The following is a 19318-nucleotide window of genomic DNA, read 5'->3' on the forward strand; positions in this document are numbered from 1 at the left end:
CATAAATAGGAGAGAGTAATTTCTTCCTTGCCCCTCAAAAAGGTCTAGGATGATGCTTTTTAGAAGTCATTACATGGCACAGGAGAGCACTAACCAGCGTTCAAATGCGACTTCAGCTCTTTAACCTTAGGCAAGTCACATTATGTCTGTCTGCCTGTTTCCTTTATGGTAAGATAGGAATAACAGAAGGACCTACTTCATGGCATCATTATGAAGATTACATGAGAAAATATGTATAAAATTTAACACAGTGCCTAGCATACAGTAGGTGTATAATAAGTGCTTATTCTATCCATGCTTTTATGTCTAAGTCATGTGTCTATTTAGAGCTTATCTTGGTATGGTCTTGTGAGGTATTGTGCAGACTGATTGTTTTCTTATTTTCCCAGTGGTTTTGTGTGTGTGTGTGTGTGTGTGTGTGTGTTTTTAAGTAAGAGACCCTTGCCTTTGGTAGCAATCTTATATCTCTGTAAAGTAAATCAACTGTGTTCTGAATGAGGTACTTTCTTCGTCTTGTAGTAATAATTTACATTGGTTTTAATTTCCAGATAAAATTATAGTTGACATCAATGCCATTTTTGTTGTGTTTCCCTTTTTGATTCCCAGTATCTTGTTAAAAACAGGTTTACATTTTCTTATATGTCACCACCTTCTTTTTATTAATATTTTGATCTTGGTTCTGATGAGTTGTTAGTCTGTATACAGATTGTTAATTCAAATAACCCCCATTCATCTTCCTTCCTGTGAAAATGTATTCATTGCCATTCTTTGTGTTATTTGATACTTCCCATTATAAAGGTTAAATTTAATGCATGGCTGCAGCTTATTTACCAAAATAGAGGGGAAACAATAAAGTAGAGAAATATGAAAGAGGTTAGAGAAAATACCTATACTAGTCCTCAGCCAGGAGGGCCTGGTAGTAGTGAGTAATCATGTGGCTTCCTCCAAGATGGAAGCTAGTCTATTAGGAAACTAGGAAGAGAGTCAGCCTTTTCACTCACCCAACCAAGTATTCCAGGAGTCAGAGTTTAAGTTGAAGTCAGGAGCCACATTGCAGTCTCCAATAAGGTACCTCGAAGACAATCTCCAGGAGACACTTCTACAAGACACAACTTCACCAGATAACCAGCCCAAGGATTTTTGTGGCTTTTATGGTGGTTTCCTATCCCCGCCCCTCTTCACAGGTGCCAGTCACAGTTTCCAAAATTGGATTCACACGGTTTTTTGATTGTGTGAAATCTTTAAAGAATTAAAAAGTTTCTGGCTGTTTGAGTTAGAAAAAAGAGTGGAGCTCTTCCAAGTATTTTGCTGGCTTCTTACCTCTAAAGGTGTTAACTCTTCCTAGGAGTAAGAGTTTGTGGACTTCCCTTACTTTTAGAGTTAAGTATGGGTGTATTCTTTTTTGTTGTTGATTAATTCAAAAGTAGACAAAGGAAAGTTAATCCTGTCTTCAGTCTAGTGTGTTACCAAGTAAGGGTACTTAAGTTATTGTTTTTCCAAAGTGTTAATTCTAACTAGGGAAAGAGAACCAAGAATTTCCTTTCACACCCATGCCTACTGCCTAGCAAGTCTTTATTTTAAAGAAAGTTTTTATAATATAGAGGCTTAAAACATCAATAAAATCGCCTACAACAAGTCTTTGGCTTTTCTCCTTTCTTTGTTCTGTGCCATATTTTCCCATCTATTTCTATCATCACCATTTCCCACCTTTGCATTGAAGTCATCAAGAATTGATTCTAAGGTGGAAGTTAGGGTTTAAAAAAAAAGATATTACTTATGTTCATTGATCATTTTCTCTACCACTTTATCTTTAGTAATAGATTTTGGTGAATAGGCTGCAGTTATTTTCATGATGATCTGTTTTTTGTAGATGCTTATAATTAATGCTGTAATACACGTTGACCAAATGTCTGATGAATAATACTATATTTCTTGTAATTTTATAAAAGCAATTTTTACCAAATTCTTTTTTGCTACTCCTTTGAGCTTCTCTTCCATTTACCAACTTTTTTTATTCTGATTTCATTTATATGACAGTATTGTCAATATTGATTTGATTTAGCTTCACCTATATTGTGTCCACTTGTTGGTTACTAGGGAAGAATCTCACCAGTAATCAATCAGACTAAAGACTGGTGTCCTAGAAACTGGGTTTTTCTTTGTTCTTTTTCTCATCACTTTGCTACCCTCCCTCTTATTGTCACCATATGTATGTCAAGATCATTCAAGAGGAATGAAGATGTAGCAATAGAAATCACTGTGTTCGGTCACTCACTGATAAATGTCAGGTAAGGCCTAAAATAGATATGTATTAGCTAATATATTCACAGTGATGAAAGAGAAAGTAAGAGTTCGTGTTGAGGAATTCCCTGTAGATGGTGAGGTCTTCCAGATATTCTTATTTATGAGTGACATTGTTGATTGCATCAAGCCCCAGTATATTGAAGAACCTTCTAGAAGAGATTTGTGAATTATCAAAGGAGTTTGACTAGTGTAGACATTCAAGAAAGACCAAATGGATGAAGAATGTCTATTGCCCAGATTTCCGCATGTATCTGAACAGATACCCTATATAGAGCTTGTCCATCTTTGTATTTCTGGAGCAGAAGACAGATGGATGCTGAATGGGGCCCGGAGTTGAAAAGGAGAAAAAGACAGGCCGGGTTGCTTTCCAGATACCACAAAGCACTTTTACAGACTCCTCAGTTTCCAACAACTGCTGGGGCCCTCTTTGCAATCCAAATGTTTTTACCAGTATCCCTGGAACATCATTATCTTTGAAGAATGGAAAGTGAGGGTCACACAGGACAGTGATGGTACATGATGGGTGTGAGGCTGTAAATAAAACAAGAATAGAAATGAAAGATCATCAACAAACTGACTGCAAGGAGATGGGCTAGCCAAATGTTAGAGGACATACACATACAATGTTTGGGAGAGCATTGATAAGAGTTGCCTAGTAGGGGCAGACATGGATGGTTTGCAATTTACACTGTTGAAGAGAATTCCTCCATTTAAGTATTTGAGCACATCTAGCTTGATTAGCTCCACCACTCACTAAACTCATATCTCTATCGCCTCTATATTAAATTTTCTGTTTGGCATTTAATGCTCTTGACACAGCTTTCCTACAGCCTCATTATTATATGTGAACTTCCCTTCTGCACTTCACAGTTCAGCCAAACTGGCCTTTTTTCTGTTTCTTATATATAGCATTTCATCTTCTGTCTTGTGTATTTTATTTATTTATTTTTTTGTATTGGCTTTCTTCAATGCCTGGAACTTACTGTCTCCTGTGCCTCATGGAATCCCTTGCTTTCTTCAAGATTCAGCTAAAGTACATCACATTACTACACAAAGTGTTCCCCATCCCCCTGACGGTGTACAGTAGTCTTTGCTATATCTCGGTTCACTTACTGTGGCTTCACTGTATTGTGGCTTTTAAAAAATATATCTAATTCTGTTATCATGGAGTTTTCGCTATATCACAGGATTTTGCAAATTAATACTATACACAATAGAAATGCAGTGTGCCACTACTGCTTGTGCAAAGATGACCAACCACAGCACTGTGTTCTGTATCCTGGGTGCTGATTGGCTCAGTGACTCTACGTAGCATCAGTCTGTTTGCTCTCTAGCTACTTGAAGGATTTTCACCTATCACAGGAGTCTGTGGAACGGAACTTCCCGGATAGGTGAGGGATCACTGTACTCCTTCCTAACTACCTTGTATTTATTTTCCATATAGTCTTGTGCATACTGTATGTGTTTGTGTTATTTCCCCTAGGAGAATGTAAATTTTCTGAGAGCAGATTATTTTCCTTTTTTGTCCTTGTATTTCTAGTGCTTAACAATGCCTAGACCATGTGAGTGCTTAATAAATACTTGTTGCCTAATTAATAGTTCTAGTTTATTTTTTAAAAATTGAAAATGAAAATCTACAAGATTTAAAAACTGTATCTCTTCCTGTAGCTGCTAGTGGGTATATGGAAAGGTCAGTGTTTGGTACAGATCTGAATGGACAATAGAATGATTGGAAAAGTAGGATGGGGCCAGTTTGTAAAGAGCCAATAAAAAAGATATAAAGAGGATTTTACATTTGGACCTATAAGTAATAAGGTGGTATTAGAGTTTATTGGGGAGGGGATGATTTGGGTCAGAACTGTGCTTTAGGAAAGTTGCTTTGGAGATATCTTTACCACTTATATGTCACCTATGTATTATAAAGATCGCATGATCACATATTTAGAGCTGGAAGGGTTATTAAAATCCAACCTCATTTTATAAATGAGGAAACTGGCTTAGAGAGTTGACTTGATTATGATCTCTTAGCTAGTAAGTGTAATAGGTGGATTTTGAACCCAATTTCCAAATCTAGCATGCTGTTCTATGCCATGCATCTGCTGTATAGGGATCAGGTTTTCCCTCTGGAAGGAAGGCTTGATTTTTTTTTTCTTTTATTGTGTGTTGTAAAAGACTTTTGAAAGCACCAAGAAGGTGGCAACCTGGAGGATTTTGTAAAGTATGTTTAAATTGTATCCCATTGTGTTTAGAATTGTTCAAGAATGTTAATTTCCCAGTTATTTGAGAATTGTGCAACATTTATTTTTCTTAGCGAGAAAGCTGTCTAGAATTTGGGTTTGTAGTCTTGACCAAAATTATTCCAAATGATTTGCAGAGCATAGTAAATATTTTAATTGGAGGGAAAATGTTAGAGGATGGGGGCTCTAACCTCACTTGAATTAGTGTAATCATAGAATGCCTCAGGTAATTATTTGAAATAAAGCATATAAAGGTCATTAACTTTATAATTGGAAGTCATTACTACTTTTGTAGAAAGACAAATTTTAAGAATGCTTTTTTGCATTATGCCCAAAGGGCTTTAAAAGATTTCATGCCCTTTGATCCAGCCATACCACTACTGTGTATTGGTTCCTAGGCAGAAGAGCTTTTTAAGGGGTAGGGCATGGGGGTTAAAATGACTTGCCCAGGGTCACACTAGAAGTGTCTGAGGTCAGATTTGAACCTAGGACCTCCTATCTCTGGCCTGACTCTCAATCCCCTGAGCCACCCAGCTACCCCTGACATTTATTATTAAAACAATTACAAAAAAAATTTTTTTTTTAAATGGATGATGCTTTTACCAAAAGAAAAAAGTAACTGAGAACAACTATGGGTCCAGGTTTGTACTTTCTCAGTTTCTTGGAATCTTTATGAGAAAGGACACATCCAAGGTAGCCTTAAAGAACATATAAGGTAATAGGCTTTTGCAGATGCTTTTTTTTACAGCAAATTATATCTTGTGGAGGTATCTAGAAAATCTAAAATCTAGCTGTTTTGGTTTATTAACTTTTTTTGTATTTTTGAAATTTATATATTTTCCCCTACTTACATGTTAAAACAAATTTTTAATATGTATATTTTTAATTTTGAGCCTCAAATTCTCTCCTTTAATATTTATTCTAAGGAATAGGACCCAAATGTTTTGACTATTTGATGCTTTTTCCTATTAATGAGATGACCCCTGGCACCTTTATATCATTCACCATTCAGATTTTGGGCTTAGCTGGGTGAGACCTCAACTGTGTTTTCTTCCTGTCACTACCATTTTTCTCTTTTTTTCCTCCTTTTTTACCTTGCTCCCTAGAAAATAGCACATGGCTTAAATTTTTCTTTTAAGTATTTATTACTTGATACTCTGGAGACCTATATATAGGTCAAAGAGGGGGTAGGACCATTACTGACCAAAGACTGAGGGGACTTGGGAGTGGTTTACTAGATTCAGGTCAATTCAAGCAATTTTGATACATGCCAGCTATCAATGCTAGGGGCTGGAGTTGCACAGATAAAAAGGAAACAAACCCTGCTCAGCTCAAGCTTCCAGTTGGAGACCTTGCCTCATTCCTCTAGATATTTGTGTTTTACCCACCTTCATCAAAATTACCTTTGTATTTACTTATCTATATGATGGACTAGAATATTCCAATAGAATGCCATTTATTACCCTTTCATTTGGACTTACTGATGAGAGATTTTGAGAATGTAGAAGTGATAAGACTTTGCAACAGATTAGTTATGGAGTAGGTGATTGAGCAAAGTGAGAAGACAAGGATGATAAAACATTTTTTTAGCCTAAATGAATGGGAAGATTAGTGCACTTGATAGAAATAGAAAAGTTAGGAATGAGGGAAAGATGAGTTCATTTTGGGCTTTATTTTGCAGTTAGAGATGTTCAATAGGAAGTTGGAATGGAAGTCAGGAGAAAGAGAAGTTTATTTGAGTATTAACTGCATAAGAGATGATCATTGAATCCCTGATAGCAGCACCAAGTAAAATAGTATAGTAGAGGGGGAAAAAAGGGTCAGTGACAAAGCTGTAGGGGATAAAGATCTAAAGATCAAAGGAGACAGAGAAATGGTCACACAGATAGGAGAAGAACCAGGAGAGAGAATAGCCAGAAGAATGTAATCGGAGTTTTGAAGAAGGATGAGGATTTAGAAAAGGCCCTTGGTTTGGAAATTAAGACATTGCTAGTTATTTTGGAGTTTCTGTTGAATCATGAAGTCAGAAGAAAGATTGTAAAGAGTTAGGAATGTAGGATTTAAATTAATGTCCAATACGCCAAGTATTACATTTTATAAAGTTTATTAATAATCCTTTTATTATTATATATTATATATTAAGATATATAATATATGTTATATATGTATATATATTATATATATATTAATAACAATCTAATTATCTAACAAAATTAAGACCATGTGAGCAATAGTCTTGGCTTTCATCTCACACCACCTCCACCAAACCTATCAGATCAAGAGAGTGAGAGGCAGGGATACACAAAATTTATAATCTTCCTTACGTTAGTAGGTAAGGTGAGGAGAGTGGGGTCCTGGGAATCGTAATTTTTAGGGTAACAGATTCTCATTACACAGGAAGAGGGTGAGAAGAAAGTGGAGACACTTATAGATAGAATGACTTTTCTCAAGAAGTTTAGCCACAAAAAAAGTCCAGAGAGACTTGGGAAGACATCAGGGATGGAAAGATCCTTTGAGATTTTTTTGGGGGGGAGATTTGGGAGATGCAGGCATATCATATTCTTGGGTAATAGGGAAGGAGTCAGTATTTAGGGAGAAATTGAAGATAAGCAAGAGAGTAGGGATGATATATGTGTAGATTATTTCTTAACAAAGATTTTGTAGAGAAAGTAGCAATATTTTTTTGGTAGTAACAAGGTCTATCACTTTTTTCTAGCATTTGGTATATTCTGCTATCTTTCAGATGTCTTTGGACTAGATCCCTAAATATCTTTGATACAAACTGCCTTTGATATGTACCTCCATTGTTAGTTTATCTTAAGCAAAACCCTGTTGGGTCTAGATTTAACCCCACTTTTTGTGATTAAGTTCCTCCTCCCAGGCTTGGACTCTTCACTCTATCACATTACTGAACTCTGAACTCCAGTGAAGTGCCAGATTTTGTAAATTCTTTTCTTGACTGGTCATATTTTCTTCCCTTATGCTGCTACCTCCCTAATTCAGACCCATATAATTTCTTGCCTCCTAATTGTTAATCTTCCTTCTTATCACTTTCTCCATCTGTCCTACTTGATTACCTAAGAGTCTTCAGTGGTTCTCATTTGCCTCTGGTATTCTGGATGCACTGTATTTCACATTAATCTCTCTTCCTAGTTTATGGAAGTATTTCACATTAATTTACCTTTCATGGTCCAGCCATATTGATCCCCAGACTCATATTCTGTGTCTTGCAATCCTTTGCACTAGTGTGATATGATTCTTACTCACCTCTGCTTCAGTTCCCACCTCTTTTGCAAAGTTTTTCCCTACCTCTATTACTTAGTAGTGTTCTCTACGTAATTTATATTTATTTTCTTATTTGTGGCTGTTATAATATTTATGACAATTAATTTGTGTTTCTTATCTGAAGTTAAAAGTGCATTCTTTACATAAAAATCTTTGCTTTCACCATTTTATACAGTACTCCTGAAGAAAATTTTAGTGATCATTATATTTTGCATATAGTTGGTGTTAAGTGTAATTCATAAATAGCTGTTTTCAATACTAGCCAATTTTTTATTTTTCAGTGATAGATTTTCCAGCCTTTTAAAAGATTTTCCCTGTTGACTTAAAATATATCCTTGGATTAGTACCTTTATTGTAACCGCGAAAATATGGGTTTTCAAGACTGTGAATTGCCAAAACTGTAAAGGTTTCGGCCAAACTGTAGATAATTTTTAGTATCTTGATTTAAATTAAAAAAAAAAAAGTGGTCACCATGGGAAAATTCCCAGATATGAAAATACCCAAGTCAGTTGGGTTTTATGGAGATTTTAATTAATATAAATGAAGGAATTAAAGGAAGAGAGAGAAAAAGAAAATAGTAGAAAGGGCCTAGGCCAAATGTCCTTTTTCACTTACCACAAGATGGTCCCAAGCAAGCTCTAGTGCTTCACTGAAGTCCTCAACTCCTGAACTGAGTTCAGAGACCCTCTGAACTCCACCTGACCTCCTTCAATTCAGCTTCCAAACCGAACTAAAAAACTAACTGAACTGAATTCTCCTTTTAAAGAAATTTTCTCTTGTGTCACCTCCCCTAAATTTTCACATCTACCAATCATAGTAGACGCTTTTTCCCAGGACTGCCCATTCTTAGTTCTCACCTTCTCTGGGTAGACTAAAACTTCAAACCTTTTGTTAAGCTTGCCTTTTGTAAGTTGCTTGACCTTTTAGTGATTAATTTAACCTTTATAGGTACTTAGCACCCTTTTAAATTAGATCTAAAACTAGACCACCCAGCTTAGGGTTTTTGCTTCACTATAAGTATGTTGGGGACTTTTCATTGTTCAATCAGGAGTTTACAACTTTATCTTCCCCCAAAGCACTGTCTGAGCAGAGTGGAGTAATTTTAAAGTTCTCAATACATTCCTGATCAAGTACCTCCATTGTTAAAAATGGGGAATAGCTTAATCAAATCTTCTGAAGTAGAGTCTGAGCAGTTTTTAAGATTCACATTGTCAGACAGTGAACCTAAGTTAAACTTATTAAGGTAAAACTTCATATTCCTAAGGTAGAGCATTTTATTTCTATAAAAATAAAAAAAATTGGAATTAGTGAAAATTAGCAAAAATGAAACATCTCTAGATTGGTTCATGCTGTTTTTCTTCATGGAAAACCAAGAACTGACAGTACTTTAGTCTTGGTTGACTCATTTATGTTGTGACCTTTGCTGTGGCTTGATTTAACATTGTTCTTAAAGGTTGACTAAGCTGTTACTAACTATCTTGACTCACATTCCCATGACCTGGTTAAAGAACTTGTCCTAACTTGTCTCAGGAGGTTTCTCTTTAAGTACTACTGAAATGCTAGCTAGCATCTTTAAAACAACTTCCACCAAAAGACTCTGGAGTTTAGAGAGGAAGAGCCCCCAAAAAAGAAAAGGGAGAATTTCAGGGAAGAATGAATGATTTGTGACTTGAACTTGAAGGTAAAATAACTTTGTTTTAAAATGTTTTGTGGAGGTTGGACTATATGAACCTGTTTTTTTTGCTTCAGGTAAAATCATCTGAGGGAGGGCTATCAGTGATTGCTCCTAGGCATTCACTTGTAGACATGTGCTTCTGAAAGTCAGAGAGCATAAAATATACCAAGTACTTATATTGAAATTGAATTTATTTTAGAATGATGGTGGGTGTTAGCCTTTTGTTATATCTTGAAAAACAGATGTAATTAATCTCTTTTTGAATTTATGAAGTCTAAAGTGCTTTACAGAACTTTCTTTCTCTTTTTTATAGTTTAGCCTATAGATTGCAACTTCTGCCAAAATGTCATTGTCTCCTACTTCTACACATTGTTCAGCATCTGAAAATGCTTGCAAGATTTCACCAGGACAAGTCAATCAGGTATTTTTGTTTCTCTCTTTAAAAGAAAACACTCAGCTCAAGTGTGGGAACTGAACTAAGGGCTTATTTAATTTTTAGACATTAGCATTTTCTAAAGATGTGTTTGGTAAATACATCTTTTGGAGGTTGTGACTCATTTTTCTAGGCTCTTAAAATCTCAAATTGGCTATTCAGTGAAAATATCTTAAATACTGAACAAAATAATTTGAAATTTAATGCATTTCTGAGTGTGAGGATTATGTGAATATGGTAAGATAGTCTTTTTCGGATTATTCAGAAATTGGTTGTCCAGCATTTTTTATATCCCTTCTGTAGTTTAGGTTTCAACTCCTTTTTTGTTCATTACTATTTCTATTCAGTAGTCAGATCTTAGTGAAAATTTTAAGTGGTTAGAAGGACATTTAATCATTCTTTTAATTAATTAATTAATTTTAATTTATTTTTTTAAAAAATCCTTACTTTCCGTCTTGGAGTCAATACTGTGTGTATTGGCTCCAAGGCAGAAGAGTGGTAAGGGCTAGGCAATGGGGGTTAAGTGACTTGCCCAGGGTCACACAGCTGGAAAGTGTCTGAGGCCAGATCTGAACCTAGGACCTCCCTTCTCTAGGCCTGACTCTCAATCCACTGAGCTACCCAGCTACCTCCCTTAATCATTCTTTTTAATTTGGTAAAGTTTATTTGAAAACTAATGGATTTTATTATTAGGGCTATGTCTTCATATTCTGCTTCAAGAAATTTAAATTCAAAGGCACAGAAGTACATTTAGGGTTTTATTGATCAGTAATTCCGTCAGACTATTTACCACCTAGCTTGGACCAATTAAACACATGAAAACTTATGGGCGTTTTTTATTTCACAATTTGAATCTGGCATTTAAGGACATTATGGTAGTAATCAAACTTATTTATTTATTTTAAGTGTAGTTACTTTTGCTTTTTCATCTAAGAATACATTTCCCAGTGGCAAAAAGGACTGGAGGAAGAAGAGAAGTAATGTACTCCATGACTTTGTTACAGCTACCAGTAACTATATTTGTTCATCCATTAAAAAAAAAAGATAAGGCAAAGAAAACATGAAGCAAATTGGGGAAAGAGGCCAAATAGGAGATTCTAGGAAAACTCTTAATACTACTGTTGGGAACTAATGGTAGAAACTATACAATTTCTACTTCTTCCTGTCCTGGAGTTTTATAGTGCCTGATCATGGCATACTTAGAAAATTAGTGAGCTCTCAGGGTGTATTGTGCAGATGTGAAAGCTTTTTTAAAAAAGAGAAAAATTTCAAAAGTATTTTGGTTCAATATCTTTTGCTGATCTAATGAAATTATAGGAAATTTGGACATTTTGGATTAGCAAATACTGATGGAAAACACTGGAAAGCGATTCCAACTATGAGCACTCATTGCCCAATCTGAAGTAGTACAATGTAGGTAGTGTAGGCAACTTGGTGTAGTGAAAAGAAGACTGGATTTAGAATCTAAAAGAACATGACTGCAATTGAAGTGATTGTTTTCTCAGCCTTACTTTATTTGTAAATGTCATGTTTTATACTGTCAGTTTCATAGTGTTACTATGAAGATTAAATGATGTCAAGGATATAAATATATGCTATATATACTATGTAATGAACGGTTATACTATGTGTTACTAAACTGTTATTAAACCAGAATTATATTCTGTGGATCAACCAAAATAGCCTGTCTCAGTATTTTTAATATTTAGCTCAGTTTGGAAAATGTTTTGTGTCTAATATAGAAAATTGATTATTTACTTTTCATATCTGTGATTTATTTGTTATTGGAAACTTCTTAAAACTAATTTCAATTATACCTTCTTTGAAATTGAGTCTTAGAGATGTGTCTGAGAAGTTAAGACCTTGCCCATGGTCCCCCAGCTAGTATGTATATATCAGAGGCAGGCCTTGAACCTCTGGTTTCCCAAGTCTGAGATTGGTTTTCTCTCCCTTCATAACTTACTTCTTTCATTCCTTCATTTAAGTCTATAATTGGCAGTTCTTTTCTTCATGGGAAGATTATTTAAGAGACCAATCAAAAAACATTTTAATTGATTAATTTAGAATATTTTTCCATGGTTACATGATTCTTGTTCTTTCCCTCCCCTTCTCCCTTCCCTGTCCCGTAGCCATCAAGCAATTCCACTGGGTTTTACATACATTAATCAAGACCTATTTCCATATTATTGCTATTTGTAATAGAGCAATCATTTAGAGTTTACATTCCCAATCATATCCCCATCGAACCATGTGATCAAGCAAATGTTTTTCTTCTGTTTCTGCTCCCACAGTTCTTTCTCTGGATGTGGGATAGTGTTCTTTAAGAGACCAATTTCTTAGGATTATTAATGCATAAAATGTGCTTAAATGATGAAAGTTATTTTTAATAGATGGATATTAAAACCAAATGTTATATTTTAGAAACATAAATTTCTGAAGGGAAAATATTCAGACTACTGTATTTTGTGCTCCTCAGGGCAATGAATAAATACTATTTTTTGCTAATATAATCTAATATAATCTAGGGGCAATAAGTCTAGGGGCAAGAATTAACCACCAAAGGGCAAAGGGGTGATGCAGTAGATATGTAGCACTAGGCCTGGAGTCAGTAGGATCTGGTTCTTCAACCTGGTGTTGGACATTTTCTAGTTGTGTGACCCTTGGCAAGTCCACTTAACCCTTAATGCCTAGCCCTTGCTACTCTTCTGTCTTAGAATTGATACTAAGCAGGAAGGTAAGGATTTTTAAAAAGAGAGAAAAAACAAAAGCATATTTATAAGAAATATCACCAGTGTTTTGTAGGCATTTAGAGAGCCTCATATTTATGTATGCCTTTCGGAATCTACATGAAATGCCAGTTAAGATGTAAATAGCAGATTATATTTGTGTCTATATTAGGTACGACCAAAACTGCCATTGCTGAAGATTTTGCAGGCTGCAGGTGCACACGGTGAAATGTTCACAATGAAAGAGGTAAGCAGCTAGACGTTTTACATATTAACTTATAGAGAATAATAGAAGTCAGATTATTCTCTTAACACATTTCAAAGATAGTTCAACAGTAGAAGTAAGGAAATAAATTAATGTAAAATTATTTTAGCTCACTGTATGTGCATTTAAATAATCTAGATTACTGTGTAACAGATTTGTAGGATACATCATGGGAAAGGGAGAGGATTTAAATTCAATTCTACTTTTGAGATATTGGAGTAGCAACTTCTGTCTTTTAAACACTTAACTTCAAGTTGTACTTGATTATAAATTTTTTTCTCTAGAGTTCTTTTTGAAGTGTGTTGTCAGCTAAATGTAAGATACAGTGTGAATTCATTTATTTTAAGATTAAAATGCAAAGTGTGTACAAGATTAAAAAATGACACTGCCACTGATTTACAGGGTATCCTGCCAGCCAGGAATTAAATGCAGTAGTTTTTCATTATAAATGTGTCAGATATTCCTGCAGAACCCTGTGACTTATTTTAAACACTTATGCATTTAAATAACTTATTTAGCTTCTAAAATTTCTTTTTTGCAAAAACAAATTGAATACTTTTAAGTGGTTGAGGGCTTAGTGTTAAAATGTTAATCAGTGTTAGCAGCCCACAAATAGCATAGTAAAGATCTTCCATTGAATGGGAAAAAAATTACGTGTCTGTCTAATTTACTGAAACATTTGTTTTGACACAGCAAACAGTGCCAAACAAATACAGAGCACATTCTTGGAGAAAGTTAATTTATTTAGGGTTAATCTAGAGGAGGCATGTGTCATTTAACTTTGACAGGATGCTCTTTAATATTACTGACTTTTATTTGCCCAAAGTTTTGTTGCTTCTTTGTTGTCCTCATTATGTATGCTATCCTTTTCTAGTTTTTTTAGTTGCATATGCAGATGCTCTTTATCTTATTGATGTAAGCATTTAGAGATATCAATTTATCCTTAAGTAACTGCTTTGGCTGCATCCTCAAAATTTTGGTATGTCATCTTCTTGTCATACTCTTTAATGAAATTGTTGATTGTTTCTATGATTTGTTCTTTGACCCATTCATCCTTTAAGATAAGGTGATTTATTTTCAATGAATTTTTAGCCTTTTTTTACAGCTCTTTGTTGAGTATAATTTTTTTGTAGCTTTATGGCCTGAAAAGGATGCATTTACTATTTCTGATTTTCTACATTTAGTTGTGAGGTTTTTATATCCTGTTATATGTTCTATTTTTGTGAAGGTGCCATGTAGTGTTGAGAAAAGGGTCTATTCCTTTCTTTTCCCATTCAATTTTCTCCAGTGCGCTGGTCAAATCTAACTTATCTAAATTTCTATTCACTTCATTAATTTTTCTTTTCTTTTTTTTTCTCTTTTGGTATGGTTAGCTAATTCTGAGGGGGAAGGTTGATGTCCTAATAAAGTTTTATTGTCTATTCTTGTAACTTATTGTGTATACTGTTCTTTTGGTTCTCTTATATTCATTTAATGCAACTTTATGTATGTCTTTCCAGGTTCCTCTGAATTCTTCATTATTTCTCATGATGCAATAATACTTAATTTTGTTCACATTCCTTAGTTTGTAAAGCATTTCTGAGTTTTGGGCCATATACTTTGTTGCTCAATTATAAATTATTTATATATAATAATTAAATTAAATTAAAAATAAATAATTTACTATTGTGATCATATTTGTACATTGGGGTCTTTTTTTCCCCTGTAACTTAACTTCCTTATGATAATCTCCATGGAGAAATCTTTTGAAGAGTATAGTAACTTTTCTTGCATAATTCCAAATTGTTTTGCATAAAGATTGAATCCGTTAAAAGATAGCTCTATGAACTGTCAGATTAGAAACACAAAAGAAAAACAACTGCTTGATCACATGGGTCGAGAGAATATGATTAAGGATATAGACTCTAAACAATCACCTAGTGCAAATATCAATAATATGGAAATAGGTCTTGATCAACAACACATGTAAAACCCAGTGGAATTGAGCGTCAGCTACGGGAGGGGGTGGAGGGAAGGAAGGGGAAGAACATGATTCTTGTAACCATGGAAAAGATATTCTAAATTAACAAATTAACCCCCCCCCCAAAAAAAAAATTATAGGCAGGTCATCAAAATTAAGGCAAATAATAGAAAAAATAAACATCAAGTTTTATATTAGAAAGGTGATCTTCCCTTGAATACTTTAGCACAGTGCCTGACACTTAAGTGTTTAATAAATGTTTATAGAGTGATTGAGCTTGTGAATCTGCTTAAACTATGAAAGTTATTTGTCTACTATGATCCCCAATTTAGCTCCTCACAAAAACCCTGAGATGTAGGTGTAAAATCCCCATTTTACAGATGAGGAGCTAAGGCAGACAGAAATCATGACTCGTCCAGTGCCCTGAATATAAGGACAATACCATTTAAAAAAACAAATGACAATATCAATTAAAAAAAAAAAAGCTCTATGACCAATGAATGAACAAGCATGATTTTTAATATTGAGTTTTCTTGTCTTTTAGCATCTTTGCTAACTTGATAGTTGGGGGAGTGGGATGGGGAATAATGCTGTTTTTGTATATTTATTTTAATAGAGATTTTGAATATTTTTGAGTGATTGTTTTTCAAATGAAATAAAAATTGTTCCCATCTTTGGATGAGGGAGTGACTCTTAGTCATACATTTGTGTTGTACTCTATAGTTTTTAGATATCAGAGTTTTATCGTTTTTTAAATGCAATTTTCCCTAAGTTTGTATCTTTTTTCCTATTCTAGTTGGATTGGTTTTTATTTTTTACAGAACCTTTAAAAATTCATGTAATTAAGAGCATCAGTTTTTTGTTTTTTGATATATTCTAATCTATTAGATTTTTTTTATAAATTTGATTAATTTTTTTCCTAGTGGAAGAATAGAAATAGTGGGGAATCTCCATTCTTAGAAAATAAAAATGAGTAGAGAAAAAGCTTTCTATTTTCCATAGTTTTTTTTTTTAATTTTTATTTGGTCATTTCCAAACATTATTCATTGGAAACAAAGATCATTTTCTTTTCTTTTCCATAGGTTTTAAAAAATATATTTTACATATTTATGCTATCTATCCATTTGGAATTTGTCATGATAGAAGTTATAAAATACTGAACTAAAATTACTTTGATTAGACTACTTTAAAAAATGTTTAATTAATTGATTTAAAATATTTTTCCATGATTCCATGATTCAGGTTCTTTCTCTCCCCTCCTCCCAGCCCCCTCCAGTAGCCAACGGGCAGTTCCACTGGGTTTTTACATGTGTCATTGATCAAGACTTATTTCCATATTATTAATATTTGCACTATGGTGATCGTTTAGAGTCTACATCCCCAATCATATCCCCATCTACCCATGTGATCAAGCAGTTAGTTGTTTTTCTTCTGTGTTTCTACTCCCACAGTTCTTTCTCTGGATGTGGATAGTGTTCTTTCTCATAAGTCCCTCAGAATTGGCTGGATCATTGCTTTGCTGCTAGTAGAGAAGTCCATCACATTTGATTGTACCACAGTGTATCCGTCTCTGTGTACATTGTTCTGGTTCTGTTCCTATCACTCTGCATTAGTTCCTGGAGGTCGTTCTAGTTTACATGGAATTCCTCCAGTTCATTATTTCTTTGAGCACAATAGTATTCCATCACCAATAGATACTACAATTTGTTCAGCCATTCCCCAATTGAAGGGCATCCCCTTATTTTCCAATTTTTTGCTGCCACGAAGAGCATGGCTTTAAATATTTTTGTACAAGTCTTTTTCCTTATCTCTTTGGGGTGCAAACCCAGCAGTGGTATGGCTGGATCAAAGGGCAGGCAGTTTTTTAAAGCCCTTTGGGCATAGTTCCAGATTGGTTAGGCTACTTTTTTACATTAAAAAAATTTTTTTTTTCAGTGAACAAGAGTTTATTTTCTCTCCCACTCCTCATCTCCCAACTCACCTCCACACCATTGAAAAAAAGAAAAACAAAATCTTTGCAATACACAGTCAGATAAAGCACATTTTTGCATTGGCCATGCCTTTTTTTTTACTTTTTAAACATTATTTTATTTGGTTATTTACAAACATTATTCATTGGAAACAATGATCATTATCTTTTCCTCCCCTCCCCCCCCCCCCCACTTCTCCCATAGTCGGCGCACAATTCCACTGGGTTTCACATGTGTTCTTGGTTCGAACCCATTTCCATGTTGTTGGTATTTGCTCTAGAGTGTTCATTTTGAGTCTCTCCTCAGTCATTTCCTCTCAGCCCCTGTAGTCAAGCAGTTGCTTTTCATCATTGTTTTTACTCCCACAGTTTATCCTCTGCTTGTGGATGGTGTTTTTTAGATCCCTGCAGATTGTTCAGAGACATTGCATTGTCCCTAGTGGAGGAGTCCATTACCTTCGATTGTACCACAGTCTATCAGTCTCTGTGTACAATGTTTTCCTGGTTCTGCGCTTTTCACTCTGCATCACTTCCTGGAGGTTGTTTCAGTCTCCGTGGAATTCCTCCACTTTATTATTCCTTTTAGCACAATAGTATTCTATCACCAACATATACCACAATTTGTTCAGCCATTTCCCAATTGAAGGGCATCCCCTCATTTTCCAATTTTTGGCCACCACAAAGAGCGCAGCTATGAATATTCTTGTACAAGTCTTTTTCCTTATTATCTCTTTGGGGTACAGCATTGGCCATGTCTTAAAAAATAGATGTCTTATCTTCACCTTGAGTCAATCACCTTTCGTTAGGAGGTGAATAGTATGCTTTATCATAGGCCCTTTGGAATAATGGTAATTTTCTTGGTCTTTGGAGTTCTTTTTTGGTATAGTATTATTGTTCTCCTTGATTTGTTCACTTTATTCTGTATATGTCTTCCCAAGTTTCATTGAAATATCTGTTTATAATTTCTTAAGGCACAATGGTATTCCATTACATTCATATGCCATCGTTTATATAGTCATTCCTCAAGTTCCTAGTTTGTTTCTATGTCCAAAAAAAAAGCTGCTATAAATATTTTATACATATAGAACCTTTTCTTTCTTTGATATATTTGGGGTAAAGGCCTCATAGTGCTGTTGTTAGGTCCAAGAGAACATATGCTCAGTTTTAATGGCTTTTGGGGCATAGTTCCAAGTTGCTTTCCAAAATGGCTGAACCATTTCCCAGTTCTGCTAAGAGTACATTCATGTACTATGTGTTTAGCTTCTTTATAATTTTCCCAGTAGTTATTATATAGGCATCTAGGTGGTATAATGGAGACCTGAGTTTAAATTTTGCCTCAAACAGCTCTATCATTCTAGGCAAGTAATTTAACCTCTCTGTGCCTCAGTTTCCTCATCTGTACCATGGAGGTAATAATCACTTGCTTCCCAGGGTTATTGTGAGGATCAAATGAGTTTACATATGAAAAGTACTTTTACAAACCTTAAAGTACAATGTTTATATGTGCTAGCTATTATTGTTATTAATCTTTCCTAATAAAGAGCATCTTCTCAAGTAGTTTCTATTCTTGAATTCATCAAAATCTAAGTGCATTTGTTAGTAGGTCTTATTTTATTTAGTCCAATCCATAGATCTACTTTTTAATTTTTTGTCTAATGGCAGATAATTTTGTTAATTGCTGCCTTTGTGAATGTAAGATGAAATCAGGTAGTTTTAGACCTCTTACCTTCCTACTTTTTTCATTATATCTATGGATATTCTTAATTTTTTGTTCTTCCAAATAATTAAAAATTTTTTGGTCTTATTCCTTTGGTAATTTCATTAGCACTAAATTTATAGAGTAATTTGGATGGTGTTGTGATTTTTACTCTGCCAGCATGTCTAATGTGTTTGCATTTTAAAGACTGCTCAGTTCTGGGTTTCTTAAATGAAATACTTGGGAATCATTTCTGTGATAATCTCTCTCCTCCTTCTACCTCCAGACTTAAGCTCAACACTTCAATATAATTTTTCTGTGTACAAGGCATTTTTCCCCTTACATTTCCATTTTTCCTTTCTTGTTCCTAATAGGTAGTTTTACGTATTTTTGACCAGAATTCCTTGATATATGTAGAGTTCTTTTTTATATCACTTGGAATATCTTGCCCTTGGGATTAACACTTAACCTTTCTTTGATGATGGTCTATAGATTATATTGATTATTGATCTCTTTTTCTCCTCTCCTAATATTATAACTCCATGTACCCCCTGTTAGGATAAGAATTTATTTAGGTTATTCTGTCTAGTTAGAAGCAAGGGGATAGCTCAGAAGTGCAAACATCCTTACTTCTGAGATGAAACCCTTGCTTCTAACTAGACAGAATAACCTAAATAAATTCTTATCCTAACACCCCAAAACTGAAGGTATTTATAATTTAATTTAATGTAATATAATAATAATATAATATTTAATATAATTACCTTT

At 34.4% G+C, this 19318-nt stretch overlaps 1 protein-coding gene across 7 annotated transcripts in view; it reads left to right on the plus strand.

Annotated features, from left to right (window-relative positions):
- The window catches only part of MDM4 (MDM4 regulator of p53), a 51935-nt gene that overhangs the window by 4156 nt on the left and 28461 nt on the right, over window positions 1-19318 (plus strand). For all 7 annotated transcript variants that reach the window (XR_461563.2, XR_008916171.1, XR_008916172.1 and 4 more), the window contains exons 2-3: window positions 9815-9922; window positions 12833-12907. Coding sequence is in view for 3 of the 7 variants with exons in the window: in XM_007481226.2 (XP_007481288.1) it covers window positions 9845-9922; window positions 12833-12907 (153 nt within the window). In the remaining 4 variants the exon portion in view is untranslated. The remainder of the gene's footprint in view (window positions 1-9814; window positions 9923-12832; window positions 12908-19318) is intronic.

Source organism: Monodelphis domestica, chromosome 2 (genome assembly GCF_027887165.1).
Source record: "Monodelphis domestica isolate mMonDom1 chromosome 2, mMonDom1.pri, whole genome shotgun sequence".
NCBI classification, from domain to species: Eukaryota; Metazoa; Chordata; class Mammalia; order Didelphimorphia; family Didelphidae; genus Monodelphis; species Monodelphis domestica.